At 38.4% G+C, this 19,622-nt stretch overlaps 1 protein-coding gene across 1 annotated transcript in view; it reads right to left on the bottom strand.

Annotated features, from left to right (window-relative positions):
- POLQ (DNA polymerase theta) overlaps positions 1–19,622 on the bottom strand; it is a 55,468-nt gene that overhangs the window by 13,024 nt on the left and 22,822 nt on the right. The window contains exons 12-23 of the mRNA XM_042809621.1: positions 19,342–19,484; positions 16,667–16,860; positions 16,224–16,348; positions 14,530–14,773; positions 10,602–13,738; positions 9,440–9,583; positions 8,674–8,864; positions 6,974–7,214; positions 5,744–5,937; positions 4,046–4,183; positions 2,528–2,702; positions 1,343–1,478 (exon numbers count right to left, since the gene is read on the bottom strand). Of these exons, the coding sequence (XP_042665555.1) occupies positions 1,343–1,478; positions 2,528–2,702; positions 4,046–4,183; positions 5,744–5,937; positions 6,974–7,214; positions 8,674–8,864; positions 9,440–9,583; positions 10,602–13,738; positions 14,530–14,773; positions 16,224–16,348; positions 16,667–16,860; positions 19,342–19,484 (5,062 nt within the window). The remainder of the gene's footprint in view (positions 1–1,342; positions 1,479–2,527; positions 2,703–4,045; positions 4,184–5,743; positions 5,938–6,973; positions 7,215–8,673; positions 8,865–9,439; positions 9,584–10,601; positions 13,739–14,529; positions 14,774–16,223; positions 16,349–16,666; positions 16,861–19,341; positions 19,485–19,622) is intronic.

Below are 19,622 nucleotides of genomic sequence, written 5' to 3'. Positions count from 1 at the left end.
AATGAAAGTTCCTAACTTCTTTAAATGAGTAATGGTTTTTATCACTATGTAATTTTGTTATATTCCTTTGGTCAGAAGATTCTTAGAGCAAGATGAAAGAGAGAACCAAGCACAGTAATTACAGACAGTTTGGATTCAAGTTCAGGAGGCCTATCATATTTGGACTACAAGACAATCTCTTTTGTGCCAGCAGTCTGTGATTGTGCACCTTCCCAACACAATGACTTAATTAAGGAATGTAGAAACTTGCCTAAAAAGCAGGCCTCTCTCAAAGTTTAGCAAGGATTCCATTCCTTCAGTGATCTGCTTCTCTACAGAACCCAGCCTCCTCTACAACTGTCTAGCTAAGCTAATGCAAGCCCAAGCACTGCCAGTGCTGTTTGTCAAGACAATGCTTCTGCCTCCATGGCTAGGTCTGGTTCCTTTTCTAGAGAAGATGCATTGTGAAAATTCTGTTACTTCTGGGCTCTCTTCCTCTGAACTACTCAAGGCACAAGGATATAATACACATGGTAAGAAAAAAAAGAGAGAAGAGCCAGAAAATTTCTGAAAATTCTCACGTTTCTGTGCGACAAAGATGATAAAGGTCACTCAGGTGACGTATATATGACAAGAATCTGAGTGGAAGAAGAAAAGAAACTGAAAGGACAGAATCTCACCACCAAGTATGAAGTCCCTGGGCTCACTAGCTGGCTGCCAAAAGTCAACTTTGCTACTCACTAGACTTACACACACTTCTAATTCTGACATCATTATATGCCAGTGAATAGGGTTCTTAGATTAAAAAATAGATTCAGAAATCTTGCTTTGCAGCCTAGGTGCTTTTGCAGGCTGATATCTTTATCACACATGAAATCACTAACAAAGAACAAAAATGTATATCCGTGTTCCCTGACACAGGGAGATGTACAGCATAAAATGGCTGACCTCTCTTCTTCTTCTTCCACAATATCCCACCCCTCTTCAGCACAGCTTTTAGAAAGTTAAAACAGATCCTAACCAGTTAGTTACTTTTCAGACTCACACTTTCCATCCAACAGTAGCGTGTATAACACTAGTCTGATTGCTGCTGAGATTCATAAATGACTATAAAAAGTAACTACATGAGGCCATGTGCTATCAGTATTTTTATATCTTTCACATGTCACTGATTTTTTTCTTATTTATACTTCTGAATCAAGCATTTTTGGTCTTTATTCCCCTGAAAGTGTAAGGGAAACACTGAGAAATTAGTCACATTGACAGTGACAGCAGCCACAGGCAAAGACAGAAAAAAAAAATCACAACTCAACCACATTTGGATCAGGGGAGTAAACACAAACTTTGCCAAGATCCTCCTTACCTGACCCTGGAAACAGCACAAGAATAAACACCTCTATGGGTTCTGAAGGGTGGGCTTTCTTCAACTACAATCGGCATTTCAATCTCAAAATCTCTTGGCACATTCTGGATATTTGGCTCTGCAAAACTTACTCGACCTGAGAAGGAAGATGAGGTATAATTAAATAAGAGTCCAAAAAGAAGCTCTCCAATTGGGAACACACCAATCTCTCCAATTGGTTTTGCATTATAGTGCAAAACACAATTGCCAAGTGTTTTGGGGAAAAGAAAAAAATAAAAAAGAAAACTGAAGAAAAAGAAAAATAATTTATGATTAATGAGCTCATGCTAATTAAGCTGGTTCCTGTGCAACATTTTCTTATAGCTAACAGGAAATTCCAAGATTCAGAATCTGTTCTGGGGTCAGAGATTTGCAAGATAATATGCAAGAAATAAATTATACTTCTCACAGGACAAATACATCTATATAGGTCTCTCCAAAAGTAATGCCTCCTATTTATTTTCATGGAAACTACAACAGATGCAAAGAGTGCATTAACACTATTTGGTAGAGAAAATTCTCAGCTACAACACACTATTTTTCAACATAGTAACCATAATTAGCTATGTATTTTTATCATCAACGAACAAGAGCCTGCATACCATGTTTGTAAAAATCTGCACCAACAGAGGTGACTTACTGTCACTGTTTCCACTGTTGAAATGCACTACCCACTTCCTCACTGTGCTCACACCCACTGTTTGGTCTCCATAAACATTCAGCAAACATCAATGAATGTTAATGGATGCCATTTTTTTCCATATGGAGGACTCATGTTACATACCCTTGCTTCATACATGCTTCCACGTCAGTTGCCATTTCATCAGACTGCCCCTCTGCTGCCATCTGTCATGCAGCAACAACATGTAATGGAATATTGGTGGGAAGGTTCAGCCTCTACTGCCATACTGCCAACATCCAAATCTGACATTGTGGGCCAACATAATAAAACAGGAGGTGTTACTTTTGGAGTAAACCTCATATTTTAACACATTTGGACTTACAGGACAGATTAACGTGAAACATATATTTACGTATTCTGATTTGGTTTGAAAGAAAGCACAGGCTTGATTTCTTTACTCTTTTCCCCACAGAAAAGCTGTCAAAATTCAATAACAAAGAAGGATTTTGCAGACATTTCTTTACCTGTAGCTGTGTGAGTTTGTGACACTGGATATATCCTTTCCATTCCTAGAGCAGAATTGAATCGTTTTTCCCTCTGTAGTGGAAACACCACTTTAGAAATGGCATTGTTGATTCTTCTCCATTCCAGTATGAGCCCTGGCAATGGGTGAAGTGTCTTTAATTTCTCCAAAACATCCTTAGTGGAGAGAAACACAGTTGTAATTAATTGCCTTAAAAGCTTTATTTATAAAGCTTTGTCTTGCAGCTTTGTGGGAAGAAATATCTCCATCAGTGAGCTTCCAGTGTCACTGACTGTAAATCAAATGGATATCTCTTCTACTTATACTGTCTACACCAGAACAATGAAAACACCATAAGACACAAGCAAGGCAATGACGTCTCTTTGGACTTCTTACATCCACCATTATTGGTCTGCACCAATCGATAAGTCACCTGAAATGAGCAAAAAAGCATCACTTGCCATGAGTCCTCTATGTTGCCTCCTCTTGCACAGTGTTAATGATTCTCTTCCATTTACTTGTGTATTTACCTCCCTGTTGGAGGTGGGCAGGCTTGCCCACAGTAGGTGTTGGAACTAGATGACTTTAAAGGTCCCTTCCAACTCAATGCATTCTATGATTGCTTCCTATTTTCATGCTAGGAACACAATGAAGTCCTTGACCACGCTCCTTGAAAGGCAAAGTTCATCACTAGCGATGAAGGGACTAAAATCAAAAGACAATGTCATGCAAATATTTCTCCAGTACAGCGTTTTTTGTATGCAGCAGGCTGTTATTGCCTCTGCCTTTTACATCACAAAAGGAGGGAATCCGAGAATACTTAATTCTTCACTGCTACTTAAGTTTTAAAGATCTTTAAAGATTTAAATATTTGCTTTCCAGTCACTGACTACACTGAACAAGGGGACACAACAACACGTTAATGAGTACTGAAAACGGGGAACATAGGTGTTAGCCTGCATCACTTGTCTGACAAGAGCACCTATTAGCCTGCAGAAGTTGATATTATTGAAGCTGCACAGTGTCTAGCACCTGCTCAGCATGTTGATCACCTTCACATACATACAAAGCTTTTGAACTACTAAATTCAACGTGCCATAACATCAACCATTCTGAAGACAAATTCTGTGAAGCACCAAATATAGACTGGGCATTAGCTGGTAAGGAAGATACTGTATTTAATCACCATGATATTTAAGTGCCTTTCAAGCTTATGTTGAAAGACACTCTTACTACTGGCTTTACAAAATCATTAACTATTTTGGTCTTGATTCAAATTCTGCCTGACTATTCTCACTGAAACTATTAGGTTCTCACTAAAATTGTGCTTTAGAAGATTAGGAGGAGTTAACAGCTCTGCTAAATGAGAAGGCAAATTTAAATTTCCAGTGGTAACTGGAGGAATAAAAGGCAAGAAAAAGTTTACTTTTGTCTAAATCAACATATCTAACTCCAACAGCACATGTGTGAAGCAAGAATTTTTCAGACAATTTCAGATTAAAACCAGACTTTACTGTACCTTGGTTGTACTGAACTGCTTGCTCAACCTAACCCGGTTTCCTTTAATAGTTGTTCTTCTGGTGTAACCCAGAGTTTTCTTGTTCCCTTGAGCTTTCATATCTCCATTTTGTGGCAACTTCAACTCTAGGAACAAAACCTGAAAAAGGCCAGCATCTCAGATCAGTTTCTGCACGCTACTCCTAGGAGAATGCAGCACTTGAACAGCTTATTACAGCCAGAGGATAGCAGGAAAGCTCCAAGTAATTAAAAAGCTGATTAAAGACCTATGCTATCAAAGTCATCTCTCCTTATTTTAATTAACTACAAAATGCAATCTAAAATATCATTTTCTAAGTACTGTAAGTTTGAGTTCAGATATATGTTTTTAGGAAAGGTAATTAACTCCATCCATTAAGTGAGTTTACTGTTATAAAACATGGAATTAAGAAGACTGAAAATGGGAAGAACGTTAGTGAAGAAAAGCAGTGTTAGTGGAGAACAGGCTTCAGCATAACAACACTGGCACTGAAGGAGGTGGCCACGGAACATTAGTTTTTCTAACAAATTGCCAAAATCTGGAAAATGAAATACATGCTCGCTGCTTGACAGATACAAAGCAGTTCTTCACTTTCCATTCTGTGCAGCATTATACACTGTTTTACAGGTATTGCATTTAATTTCACTGCTGGGAGAAGGGAATAGAAGTTTCTCTATCACAAGTTTATTTAGCACAAAAGTTTTGCTGCCACAAAATAAGAAGAGTAAAGCTCCACTAAACTATAAAAAAATACTTCATGTGATTTCAAACAAGATTTCTGTATGAAAAACAAGCAGAAAACAGAGAAATATTTCTTCCCCTTTTCTATGAAGCAGAATAAAATCAGAGTTGAGCATTATTTGAGGAGTTCTAACTCACACAAATACTGCAAAACAAAACTTCTGCATTTGCAACATGGGTGGAATACTTCTAGAACTTCCTTTAGTGATCACTGTTTGCAAATTCCATAACAAGCCCCTCAAAAAGAAATTAGTGTATCAAACAGAACTAATCTGAAGAAAATATATGCATAGCATTTCTAATCTATTCCTGGGATGACACGAAACATACATAAAAAATAGAAAGTAATGTTCTTCAGAAATAAAAGTATTAGTAATTCAAATCCAAATCTGTTTCTTAGGCTTTTTAAAAAGGAATCCATTCTATAAACAAATGTTCAGATTCTTAAAAACAGACTGCAATTCTTTCTAAACTTGTAAAACAATCTTCTCTTTCATGTCTGTGTTAAAGACAAAAGCAATATCCCAGCTTGTTCAGATCATGTGATACCACATCTAATGTATGTCAAATACTGCTGTTGCATCAAAGCAACAGCCCTGCACCATTAACCCAAAATAATCCAAAAGCTTTTTGACTGGCAGGTGATCTCATGCTTCATGAGGAGCAAGGTCCTATAAAGACAACAAGTTAATTTCCACTTCATTTCTACCTCCTTCATTCTGCAGACCTTAGCAGAAATCATAACGATCACTATCAAGCAGAAGATGCACAGCACCTTGCAGGCAGCAAGTTCATAATGAGCACAGACAAATAAACTCTGACCAGAGTTCCTTCTTCATACAGAGTCTTCCCATGAGAGTTTTTCATTCAATGTAAGCTAAAACACCTGGAGGATATCTTCTGAAAAGTACTCCACCTCCCATCCGAGTTCTCACATACCTCTGCAATGTCATCAGGGCTGGTCAAGGAGAAACTATGGCCTGCCAGTTGATAAGCCTTGGTCTCAATCTCAGTTAGTTTTGCTTGCATGACCTGCTTCTGGGTTTCATATGCTGCTGTGCTAAAACCAATGCCATTCAGCTCCAGCAGAGCCAAGCAATAATGGTTGGGCATCTCCACTTTAGAAAACACATCTGGAGTAAGAACAAATGTCAAGAAAAACTTATATAACATCAAAAACATATTAACTGTCACAGATTTGTTAAAAAAAAAATTAAAAAAAAAAAAATTTTTTTTAAAAAGCAACAGGGAACCCTTGGATTTAAAAAAACCCAAGTGTTCTGACACACTGAGACCTTTTAATAGACCTAGTTTAAATATTTCTGTTTCTGGAACATTTCATAGTAAAACATTTATATCAAAAGTTGGTAAGTTAACTTCTGTCAAAAAAAGTGTTTTTTTTCCTAATACATATCTCCTTGGATATCAACATTTTATGAACTGCGGATGTGATTAATGTAAAGCTTTCTAACTGGATACACTTTCATTCCACCACCTACATCTTTTAAAAATGTTCTAAGGTTTAGCTGTCACAATCAGAGCCTAGACCCCATATCACCACAACCTCTTTTCAGGTAATTATAGGGAGCAATTAGGTCTCCTCTGAGCCTCCTCTTCTCCAGACTGAACAATCCCATTTCCCTCAGCTGCTCTCCATAAGACTTTTGCTTCAGACCCCTCACAGCTTTGTTGCCCATCTCTGGACACACTCCAGCACCTCAGTGTCTTTTTTGTAGTGAGGGGCCCAAAACTGAACACAATACTTAAGATGCGACCTCACCAGAGCTGTGTACAGAGGGAACAAACACCGAAAGACCCCTCAGAGTAGCCAAGGTACTCACCTGGGAGGTAAGGATCCTTTTGATTCAGAGATTTTAAACAGACTATAATCCAGATGGGTTCCTCAGCCAATGGAACCAATGGATACTCGGGATACAAAAAAAGCATCTTTACTATAATGAACTCCCAAACTCTCCTCTGGTTAATTTGTTTTTGCAAAACAGATGTATTTCCAAAGAAAGTTCCCTCTTTTCTTCTAAAAGATTCGATTTTTACCACAGAATACACTTGAATAAGAAGTCCCAAACCTCTTCTGTTCTCCACTGATCACTTACTTTGTGGTAGTATAGCTACCCTATCTCTGCCCTCAAGAGGAGGAGGTCTATTTACCTGTCAGATTTTCCTTCTGTAGTTCACTATGGAGTTGGTTCATGACATTGAAGATGAGCACAGACTCTATTGCTGCTCTGTACCGCCCAGAATGATCTTCACTGGAGCTCAGCCCCAGGCTCTGCACCCCCTGGCCAGTGCTTATCCCTTCCAGGAGAGGTAGCTCACTGGGTAGAAAGTTAGTTACCATGTTGTGAAGGGTACGTTCCTTTGAGCCAGAATCAAGCAGCCAACAAGCAACCTTAAAAAGACACTTCCATGAGACTTTTTTTCCATTTTAATCATAATACAACCTTAATACTTGACTGGGGGTTAAGGCAAGTTTACAGTGCACATCATTCTTCATTTGTCAGGCAGACTGGAATAATTTGCGGAAAAGTTACGTGATTTCAGATGAAACTTCTAAGAGGTCATGTCACTTACATGCTTTATTCTCACTGAAAATTAATTCTACACATTTCAAAGTCTTGCCTATTGTCAACTTAAAGCATCTAAGGGTACTATTCTTCATTGTTTTACTTATATCATCCTAAAACAAAGAGGATTCAATATGACAACCAGGATCAAAATGTGTTTACTCTGAAAACTGAGTTTGTAAAAATCAGGACTTGCTATTGATCTAGAATATATGAGCCAAGCTGAGCTCTTCTATTTTCTCCATATCAGCACCAACAGCAAGAATATTGTGAGGCAAATTTTATTCTCAGTAAGCCTCATGCCTCCCACTGTTTTCAAAGCAATTCTGCTCATAACTATATTTCAAATTGTTGTGTCAAAACAGGATGAAGCACAGGTTTCTTTTACGTTGTCTCTGACATACAAGCAGAAGATTAAAAATGCGTACAGATGTAGGGGTCTGTGGGAGGTGTGGGGGTGTGACTGTGTATGTATGTATGTATCTATTCATTGCATTGCTACAATGAATAAGTATGACTCCTTTTCATATACAGAACAGTGTGGGGAAAGGTGCTACTTTTCTTGCTCTTTAATTTTAGCCACACATCAGTATGAAAAGCTAAGTTTGTCCTTCTGTTGAACAGCTTTGCTACTTACCTGCAGGCTTTAATATTGCCTTGATGCTATTCAGCCCACACGTGATGTAAGATATAAATACCGACTTAGAAATTTCTGTACTTCTAAAGCTTTTCCTAATAAGGACAAGAAGGCCATTTTAACTCTTTCAAGAGTTTCACTTGAATTGTAGATGGCATTCATAACTTTTGAAATTACATATAAATTTAGTTTTGTTTTGTGAAAATAGGGGTAGTAGAGTAATTCAGACACACAGCAGATAAACTCCTTGGTAACAAAATCTTCTAATCTCAGATTCAATAATATGATCAGAAATGCTTCCAACATTTCAGTCTCTGGCTTCTTATAAGCAACAGTACAAGAGTGCAGCCCTGTCCACTACGACGGGTGAGATTTAAACTTATCCTCTCAATTTAAGTATTCAGGAATGAAATATTAATGTGTTATAAATAACATTGAATCTGGCCTGTTTCTCTTGTAGGCAACACAACATGCACACTGCATGAAAATTTCTCTTAATATTGTTCTACATTTTCCACTGGAAAAAAATTTCCCAAAACCCTCTGATGTACATTCATATTCAAATCTAAATTACAGAAGCACCAGAAGGTACTCCTGCATTTCCACTTATGTGTTTCACCCAAGTTAAATTTCTTAATCCTGCCAACCTTTGGGTCCTCAAAACTTCCTTCCAAGGAGATGCCACAAGCCAGCAGCAGGGTCTTGTAGTGCTGAATGAAGTTATACATGACAAGTGAGCGCTCGTGCTTCTCCTGCAGGTACAGCTGCAGATGATGCAGTCTCTCTGTTACAGATAGGTTTTTGTCCAAAGGTGGTGGTGCCAAACTCGGACTGATTTCTAAAGTAGAAAATGCAAACGTAATCAACATTTTACCCAATGTAAAAGAAAAGAGAGATAATCTTCAATGCAACTAACATAAAAAAAAGTACACTAGGACAGTAAATTAGTAACAATAAACCTATATAGACTTCATCTTTTTTTTCAAAATAGACGTGATTCCAAAAAACATGCTGTGTTTATACTACTAAATAAGGAGGGCCAGGAATCAAAACTTAGCGATAAGAGCAGACTGGGCCTTATTCTAATGTCAGATTTGGAGTGAAAGCTAAAAGAGGTTGAAAGAGAAAAGCAGGTAAGCTAAAGAGAACGCAGGAGTAAGTCAAGATGTAAGTGGTCCACCACACGAGCAGCAGTTCTTTGCTTGTGCCAATCACCTGGTAGTACAAATCTATAGATAGCAACTTGTTCAAGCCTGCTGAACACTTAAAGTGATGAAAAATAACATGGTTAAATTACTCCATCACACAACTGAGCTGAGTAAAGAATAACCGTAACACTTCCAAAAAACTATCACAAGTACTTTCTTGAAATGCATTGTCACATAAAGCAGCACAGCCTGTCTGCTCACTTACCAGTCTGGTCTTGCATCTGCTGTAAAGATATATAGTAGGCATCTTTTCCACCCCAACAGACTGCCAGTCCAACTACCAATATGTCTTCACAGTATTGGACAGGAAATCCATCATCTTTGACCTGCATCCACTGGGGAGAATTTCCTAAGGGAATATTTTTAAGTTATAATTACAAAATGACATCTATAAATATAGGAGAGTTTGGTTCTGGAAAATGTAGACACATACAGCTGAGCTTAAATTTGTTAAATGTGAATATATACCTTTATTTCTATCTATATGGAGAAAATATCTGTGTTTCTCTTTTTTTTCGGGGGTGGGGGGAGGAAAGGGGGACGGTGAAGATGTTTAGGACACAGCAGTTTCTCTTTTCTTGTAGTAGAAACAATCACAAATGCAGCATTCCTGCAAAACTCCTAGAAATCTCTTCAGAAGTTCAGGCAGAACAACACTGCTTCCTTTCACTCTGTAAAACGTTACAGATTTGTCCATCGAAACTATATTTTCATAGAGAAATATTTTTTTGTTGTTGTTATTATGATTATACAAATAGCAAAAAATATAACTCCATCTTATGTTTTTAAATAAATAGCTTATATGGCAGCAAACAATCTGCAGCAAATGCATACTTCTGTGGGAAAGAAAGTTAAACACTATTGCAAGAATCCAGAGGCTGACCCTGAATTTCATACACAGATACAGTTTACCAAATTAATATTCTCCAAACGTGGAAATATTTGCTTCAGAAGCACTCTCACAAGTACTGCTGCCTGGTAGAGACCCTGAACAATCCCTAGAGGTCACTGTTAAATACATAATTTTATTTAAATTTATACTAAAATTTATGACATGGAATGATACGTGTGATAAAGGGACCGCACAACAGATTTGTTTAAAATTAGATATGAAATGTTAAATACGTTTAGATGTTTTCATATATACAAACAAGCTACTAACACTTCACCGCAACCAGCAAAGAACTAGGAGTACAATGTCTGACATCAGTTCTCCATTCTCTACTAACATTTATCTCCTTTGCTTTACTGAGATAGACAACATTAAATTAGTGCCAGTAATTTTCCTCCTTTTTCAAATTCTTTTCTTCATCACTGCTGCTTTAAGCTGAAGATGCCGTCATGTTGTTCACAAACATGGAACTAACCTTGTTTGAATCTGCCACCAATTGTTGATTTGGTTGACAAAAGACATTTTCTTCTTTCACATGCCACTGAGATGGAGAACCTGCTTTTCTCCTTCCATTCTGCAAGAAAAGTCTGGAAAAGTGTTTTGTCACCTGCTACATCAACAATAGTGAACCCTTCAGCACTTGAGGGAGTGAGTGGAAAAACATCCTGAGACAGCTGCAGTGAAAAGTCTTCGTCTATAGTGGAATCATCTTTTATCTCATCAGCCTCAGTTGAGGCTACCCTCTCAACTGCCTGCTGCTCCGCGTCACTCTCGCAATTGTGCTGTGGCAGAACCAGTTGCTCTTCATTCATGCTGGCAACCTGTCTCTTCCTTGCAGATTTCACAGAGAAAGATACAGAACTTTTTGGAAAAAGCTCTTTGGGAGGTGTTGGAGGAATAAATCCATTACAATTATCTGGTGGAGGATAGGATGTCCTGTTGCTTCCCCTGAGCATAAGCGTTACACAGCCTGATTTTTGATTATCGGAGTCTTTTGTTTTGTTTTCTTTAACTTTGCAATAGTCTTTTAAATCCCAACAATTAGGCAAAGGCTCTAGCTGATGATGTTCAAATTCAAAAATTGCATCTGGCTTTTGATCAGCAATTGAAGCAACTAAATTTCCTTTCAGACAGGAGTTTCTTACATTTACTTGAACAAGTTCAGTGCCTGAAGGACTAGGCCATTTGTCTAGTACATCCTGAAGTCCTGGACTCAGTTCAAACGAGTGGTCAGTCCACACTAATGGATGGGTTTTCTTATCTAATATTTGCTGGCTACACTGGAGCTTTTTACCATGATCCACTTCTAAATCCTTTGGATTGGAATCATTTTCACAAATCACCATGTTTCTTAATTTAGACTGACCGTGAGATGTACAAGGAAAATCTCCTAAAAAAGTTGGGGAGTTTGCATGATCTAAAACTTCAGCTATGAGATCAGAGAATACTAGAGATGCATCATTATTCTGTGTTGGATCCTCATGCTCCCTCCGATTGTCACTGGCATCAGATTTATTCTCAACAAGACCACCTGCAGGAAACAAAGCTCCCTGCCTCCCCTCAGCTTCCTTTCTGTCAGTTTCCATGATGTTCACAGCTGAGAGATCACTGGCATTAGTGAAGCTATCATCAAACAACAAGCCATCACTCATATTCAGGCTTGTTTCCGTGACAGGATGGTATTCTTCTTCCACAGAGTGCTCCCTATCAAGAGGGCAGGTTGCATTATTGGGACCTCTAGAAGCACTCTCCCCTTTCACTGAATTTTGGGTCTGATAATACTGTAGAAAACTGTTTAGCTGAGAATCAGTCACTGAGTAGTCACTTCCTTTAAGGACAAGTGCAGATTCTATTTCTTTTGCTACAGGCTGTGCATTAAGGTCTTCAGATTCCAAAATTTTGTTATTGCAGTGCTGATCTGTGTTTTTTATAACACTATTTGTTGTGATAATACTTGATAAGCCTAGTTTTCTTACTGTTGCATCCAGCCTTTCCCCAGTAGCATTCCCAGACTGCAAAGTGCTCAGTTTCATGGAGATTTCCTGCTGAGGTACTACTGCCAGTTCTGAATCCTGTATTCCCTGCTGTCGCGTGATTTCAGCTGCTGCCTCCTGTTTTATTATCCTCTCGGTCTGAGTATCCAACTGGAAGCTATCTTCAAAGTCTGTAGAGACACAAATCAAACCAGAGGATGGACAATTCTGAACATCATCTGCATCACAAACAGCTCTGGATTTTACTATAGAGTCTTTCATAAAATCCTTAGGATGATCGTAGCCTTTTTGTAGTGCTCCAGCTTGTAACAATTTTCCATTGGGTATTTTGTTCCCACTTATACCACCATTCTGGATCTCAGCATGGTAGAATTTATCACCACCAGGACAAAAGTACACAGACTTCTGTTTCCTATTGTCATCAAGGACACATATATTACCAGAGCAGTTAGTGTTTACATTACAATGACCGGCAGCTAAAGCAGTATGCTGCTTATGAACCTTCAACTCAGCAGAGCTCACATCTGTTTGCATTTTATTGATTTTATTGTACTTATCAGCAGTAGTTTTATTTCTCTGTATTCTAGCCTTAGAAGGTATTACTTTACTTTCTACATTATCATGTGTCTCCTTGTTGATGTGTGGAATACTCTGTAATGTAACAGTTGCCTGAAAATCTGCTCTCTCCATATGCTTGCCTTGATTGGACTTAGAAAGTTCTGTAAATAAAATATCCAATTTATCTTTTCTCCCTACATTATTTTCCCTCATTTGCACAGAATTTGAAACCTTTTGAGTTACAGACATTTTTTCTGGACATTCCTCATTGTTTTGGTCTGAAAACAAGTTATCTTTAGAAATGCTGGAGAGGAAAGCAGAAGGTTTTTTAATGTCCATGATAACCACATTTGAATCTTCAAGCAGTGACTTCTGCAGTTTAGAAGAAGCGTTTTTGTTCCTAGTCCGGTTTAAATGTGTGTCCTCACTTCTTAACAATCTAGAGGCTGAAGACATTTTTGCTAATGTTGGTGTCTTTCCTTGCTCAGTATGGAGTTCTGGATTTACTCTTTCGGAATCTGTCTTGTTTTTAACCCTAAGAATTCCTTCCACATTTTCTTTGTCTCTGCCTATATTGGGCCATTTTCTAGCACTGTGGGCAGCATCACCATTTCTTTCATCTGCTTGAGCCTGTTTCTTGCATGTGACTTCACCCTCAAATCTAGAGCGTGCTGTACTACTGCTTAGCCGCCTTTTATACCCCTTTTTAGTATCTGATATGTTTCCAGACTGAGAGCCAAGGCCCTTATGATTCTGAACTCCACACTCTTTTTTGTTTAACATCACAGAAGATTCAGAAGATAGTTCTCCAACTGGCTTATGTAGTGTGTCTTCCATCTCTGACTCACTGCTGATCATAGATGATGCCTCAAGAAAAGACTCTGGGTTCCACTGCACTCCCATCGCTGCCAAGTCCTGCTGAAGAAGTTCCCTGGCTTCCTCCACAATGAGGGAAGCTGCTTCACTTTCTGTTAAGCCCTTCATTCCAGCCATCCAGATGCTGCGCACAGTCCGACGCTCCTCTACCGATTCTTCATCTTCATCCACAGCCCTGCGACCACTAAGGGAAAGGCAACAAACAGATGTGAAATTCATGCAGAAAATAACAAACAACGTGAGGAGCTGACCTTATTCTGCTCTGCTCCTATTTCAGTTAGTGCTTCTGTGAAGCCATAATGCTATATCCGAAATGCATCTTGCTTAATAGGAGATAACAATTTCAGTTTTCTACCAAATTTCAATGATGTCAATGACAGATATTACTGACTACATCTACAGTGCATACCCTAGAAGAATTCCAAGCTTCTGCATCCAAATACGTGCCCCAGATAAGTCCCAGCTCCCTACCGGGATAAAATCTAGGTCTGAATTGATCCTCTTCCATGAACTCATGCAAAGAAAGGTAACCTCAGGAGCACGAAATCAGAGAGGTATCATGGCAGAGTCCAACAGGTACCTGATGTACGAATTTTGCCATTACACTAACATGAAAATCTCAAGAGAATCTGAAATTAAATACAGTAATAAACCATGCACTCATTTGATCATATGGCAGAGCACGAAAGCATTAGTCTTTTAGAGGCAGCAAATAGCCTCCAAAAACCATTTTCAATTCAGGAAGAGGAAAATTCAGGTCTCACAATCTCTTGCTGCAAATACAACATGTTATTATTAATTTCAAAGTAATCATGTAATTATTGTGATCAGTCACAGAGACTTACAAGTTATTTTTAAGTAACATTTAGCAACAAGTCCCAAAAGATTGTCAAATTTAATTACAGGTTTCATCCTGAAATCCTTCACCTTGTAAATGAACTTCTGACTTGACTTCTGGACTCACTGATTTCTCACCTTTTGAATGGTACTGAGTTCTTCAGAGCAGTTGCCACATCACCAGGACTAGCTTTAGCAAGATCAGCAACTGTGACAAAGCCAGCGTTGTAAAGCATCCTTGCACGCTGTGCATTCAGCAGAGAGACTCGTACCAGGTCACAAAGCTCCCTGTGAACCCCAAAAGTGAGGCGGCTCTGGAACTGGGAGAGCAACAGCTCCATGTTGTGCCAACCCAATCGATTACAGAAAACTGTTACCATGCCTGGAACACAGAAGTTGCATCAGTCTCAACTCCACATCTGAACAGTCATCCTCTTCACATTTCTCTTTCCCAGTACTTACAGAAATGGCCACCTAATTCATGTTTATTACAACATTCTGCTTAGGAACTGCTCTTGCAGTAGTCAATTTTATCTAGAACTAAACAGTTCATAAGTGAGGTAGAAATTCTGAACAACAGTGCTTTTTTAAAGACTCTAGTTATGCAAATATGAAATGAAACACATGCATATCCTGTAACAGGATATAAACCAAACACACCGAAGAAGAGTGGAAAAGCAATGATGAGAGGCACTAAGAGAAGGCACTCTGCAGTGACGTCCTTACAAGAAGAACTTGACTTGCTCAATTTCAGTTACTGACAGCACTACAGGAGCTAGCGAAGTTCACTATAAAGATTATAGCTGCAGTCCTCAGAACATGGGAGGAGGAAAAGAGCAGGGAAAAGACAGTTTCTTACTCATAGATTGTATTTATAAGAGTATGAAAATAACTGAAAGACACAGCACACCTCACTGCCATATTTTAACAGTAATTATAGAATACAGCTTTTTTATCATCTCTCCTAACTATATGTCATGTCAACAGTTCATTTTACTTTCCAAATTACTCTTGATCCTGCACTTACCTACTTGATTGCTGAAAAAATGATTAACACTGGGAATAGAGAATTGTGAAACCATTATAACAAGAAGTTATTTATACTATCAAAATTAATTTAAACTACTCAGCATCAGTTGGCGTGACCTTTTCATTTTGGGGCTTTGACTCATGCTGCAACCCACACATAGGGTTTCACAAGTTGAGATAAAACTGCATTAGAAACTGAAGCTCCATCTACAGAGTAACTAAAGACTTGGTTTAAATAATAGAAAGAAATTCTCACATGGTGAGCAGCTACCTCTACTCTTACACAGCTGTCTGAAAGAGGTTATGGTAAATATGACCTCTCTGACCTCTTGTTATTTGGTGATAAATGACCTGGAAACTATTCACTCTGATTTTAAAACTGTAAAATTATGTTTTATGATCTATTACCTTTGTAACCAGGAAAAAGCCACTCTGTCTCAGAGATCCAAGACCTAACCCATTCTGAAATGTTCTCCTTCTGATACAGCAAAGATTCAGAATTGACTTGTACGTTTTTCCACACTTAGTATCAAACAAACTTTGTTTCTGCACATTACACAGATGGTTCCCATAGCCATTAGCATGCTTCAGCACTGCTTGATTTCACCCAGCTGGCCCCATTCCCACAGCATGCACCGGGGTTCCATCTTAAAGCAGGGGCAGCCACAGATAAAGCTATAAATTTGGAAGTGGTTTTACAAGACTGCTTGTTGCTATACACTGTGACTCTTATCTCCTTACCTGGAAGGAAAGAAAATAGACTACCTGAAGTTTCCTGCTGTGTTTTTGCACACAAAACTCACCTGCATAGGTGGCAGCAGACTGCTGTAAGGACTGAAGTTGGCCACGACTACAACCATATTTGTTGGTCATATCTTTTAAGGGAACTTCACTGATCAAATCCAGGAGGGCAAGACTGGTGAAAAATCTAAAGAATAAAAAAAAAAAGCATCCTCAGAGATCATCATCCAGGTCACATTAGAGTACTCTGTGAATGGGATAGACAGAGTAGTACTATAGCATAGCACAATAAAGAAACACAGAAGTTGGCTTCCAAATAACACGACACAAACATCTTCTGGCAGTGCGTTTTTGGTACAGAGCACACTGGGCCCATGGTGTCTGTAGATATATCTGACCTAATCAGGTCAGTCAGCAAGAAAACCACTCCCTGAAAACAAAGAACCTATCAATTCTTCAAGCTATAGACTCCTGTCTTTGCACATTCAGATCTGTTTGTGGCTACCTTTTGTGGATGGCCATTTGTCTGTACTGTTTTTCGGTTTTAGCTGTAATTTTGCCTTTTACAGAGCGAGCCAGAAAGCCTTCTTCAATCCCCACCAGCTCAGCCACACGCTTCATTGAGGCAGGCAGCTTCTCCCATAAGCAGAAAAACTGGTACCAATCAATTGTGGTCCAATCCTCGTACACTGGGGTGACCTAAGAAAACAAGATAATGCCAAAAACTATTTCGGAGAAACAGAGCAGCTCTCAGTAAACAAAAATGCAGTCTATAGAATGTGGTTGAGGCATCCCACACATAACTCAGAGGCACTGAGTCATAACCACGTACCTTGAAAAAAGTGAAAGATTTTCTAACCTAGTTTTTTAATATTTGTACTGATTAGATATGAGATCTGATACGATTCATGTGGGTATTCTAACAACGAAAGAACTTAGAATCTGCCAGATCGCTCCATAAATCTGAGCCACTGTAAGATTTTTTAAGTAGTGTTTTTATTCTCTTTTAACAAAAGTGACAGATTATCTATCAGCCTCTTAGAACCACAATAACTACTGCCATAACACCTGATAAAGCAGTAGGGAACACAGGTTTTGCCAGTACTTATTGAACCTTACCTTTACCTTGAGGACACTAAGTCTCAACTATTACTTACACTAACAAAAAAGGCTATTCAAAGCTTTCACATACTTTTAGACAGAAAAACAATTCTGTTATCATTCAGTCAGCACAGTCAGTTTGAATATACGAGGGTATAACTGGGGCTGTTCAGTCTGGGGAAAAGTAGGCTGAGGGGAGACATTATTGCTCTCTTCCAGTGTCTGAAATGTGCTGACAGCAAGAGCAGGGCTGGCCTCTTCTCACTGGTGACAGGACGAGGGGAGATGGCCTCAAGTTGCACCAGAGGAAGTTTAGGTTAGCTATCAGGAAAAACTTCTTTATAGAAAGGGTTGTTAAGCACTGGAATAGGCTCCCCATGCAGGTGGTTGAGTCACCATCCCTGGATGTGTTTAAAAACTGCTTGGATGTGGTGCTCAGGGACATGATTTAGCAGGGGGTTGTTAGAGTTAGGGTAGTATGGTTAGGCTGTGGTTGGATTTGGTGATCTTTAAGGTCTGTTCCAAACTGAGCAATTCTATGATTCTATGAGGGAAAAGAACATCTCCATATCTGTATCAACATGCTGCAAGAGAAAAACAAGACATAAAAGGTGGAGACCATGTTTAAATGTCTGCTATTGGTTGTCTTTTTGCCATTTGTTTTTAAAGAAAACCCTTATCCTAGACTAACATTTTTGTTTTAATTTAATTTTCTAAAATACAACTTGTTCAAATTCATTTTTGTAAAAGTAATAGACTCAAGCCTGAGAAATTGAAAGCATTATAGTGGATAATTCCCCTGCACCTCATAAGAAACCTGTAAAGAGCAACACTTCTATTTTAAAAAAAATCTTCAGCCTTGGAAATGAATGAACTTTGCAAGAAAGTGCTTTAGGCTGGGTTAATGGAAGCAAATCTCAATAACATTTTGCTTGAAACTGTATTTGATTTAGAATAACATCAGACAATCTGCTGCAACAAGAAAATACAAGATAAAAACAATTTTTTTTAATCGACTCTACCTCAGAACATCAACAGAATTCTTTTTTTTTTCTTTTTCTTGTTTTAGAGGTACAAACGGAAAAATTCACTGGTGCATAGCATAAAACAGATCACTTTGCCTAGCAGGAATAGAACAAAATATTATGTGGTCTTCTAGAACTACAGAATAATGTGTAAATATGGGAAACTAGTAGGTTCTAAATAAATAAATAAATAGATAGATAGATAAATAAATCCATTTCAGTCAGTAACTAGGCTAACGAATACAGCTAAAACATTCCCAACATCCAGCCTCCCCTTGATTCCTACTTCAACAACACCTATAATGCCAAGCAGATTCTTCTCGGTGTGAACTCTTTTTTGATTAGTCAGGTAAAGAGAATATACTTTACACTTAAGGAGGCTAAAGACATCTGTCAAATCTGGGGTGATGCTTGAATGACAGGCCTCGTAGCCATGAATTCTAAGATGTTCACTGCAACTCCTCACTAATCTTGACAGGTTCATGATTTCTTCTCCAAAGGTCTCAAATAGCAGTTTTCAAGTGCATATGCACATAACCCTTGACAAACTCAAAGGATTTAGCACACTCCTTCCTTTCGCCCTGGCAGGATCATCAAGCAAATAAACTCTATCAGAGATAAATGAACCCACAAGCATCCCACTCACAGGACAAAAAAAATCACAGAGTTCTCAGAGACTTTTTGTGGGCAAAATGGATGCTAAACCCTCCAGTTTTTTCTGAGCCTTCAGATTCCAAACACAAATCAAAACCAATTAGTTTAATCATCTTCAAATGTCTCAGAAAAATTGCAAGTATTCCACCTGTAAACCTTATAAACTTCTGACATCTTTAGAAGTCAGGGGTGATAAAAATGGGCTTATATGGATATGCAGCATCAGTCTACACTATGGAAACAGGTTAGCTCAGAAGGACTTTTTTCCATCAAGGATTACTCAAGCAAGGTAGAAAAAAAAACAAACAAACACGTGTCCATGGAGCCATGAATTGTTTTCTCTCAATCATTTCTTTTGATTTTAAAGTAAAAGATTCAAAACAGAGAATGAAAAACCTACCAGATAGACAATATGCAGATCATTCTCCAAAACAAAGCTTTTCATAGCTCGCTGTAGGTCGGAAAAAATTTCCATTGCTTCCGTTGGTGAAAGAGAAGATGAAAGAGTAGCAGAGCCAAGATGTGTTGGGTGAAAAATCTTTGCTGTTAAAAATAAATAAATAAATAACACATAAATATACATTTAAGTGTAAGTTTATACCTCACATTCATATTGCAGTGTGCATGGATCTCTCCAAAAATAATGCCTCCTATTTACTTCCATGGAAACTACAACAGATA

Source organism: Centrocercus urophasianus, unplaced genomic scaffold (assembly GCF_019232065.1).
Source record: "Centrocercus urophasianus isolate 14NV4802_14NV808 unplaced genomic scaffold, USGS_Curo_1.0 seq_12, whole genome shotgun sequence".
In the NCBI taxonomy this organism is placed as follows: Eukaryota; Metazoa; Chordata; class Aves; order Galliformes; family Phasianidae; genus Centrocercus; species Centrocercus urophasianus.
This window is presented reverse-complemented; position numbering and strand designations above follow the sequence as displayed.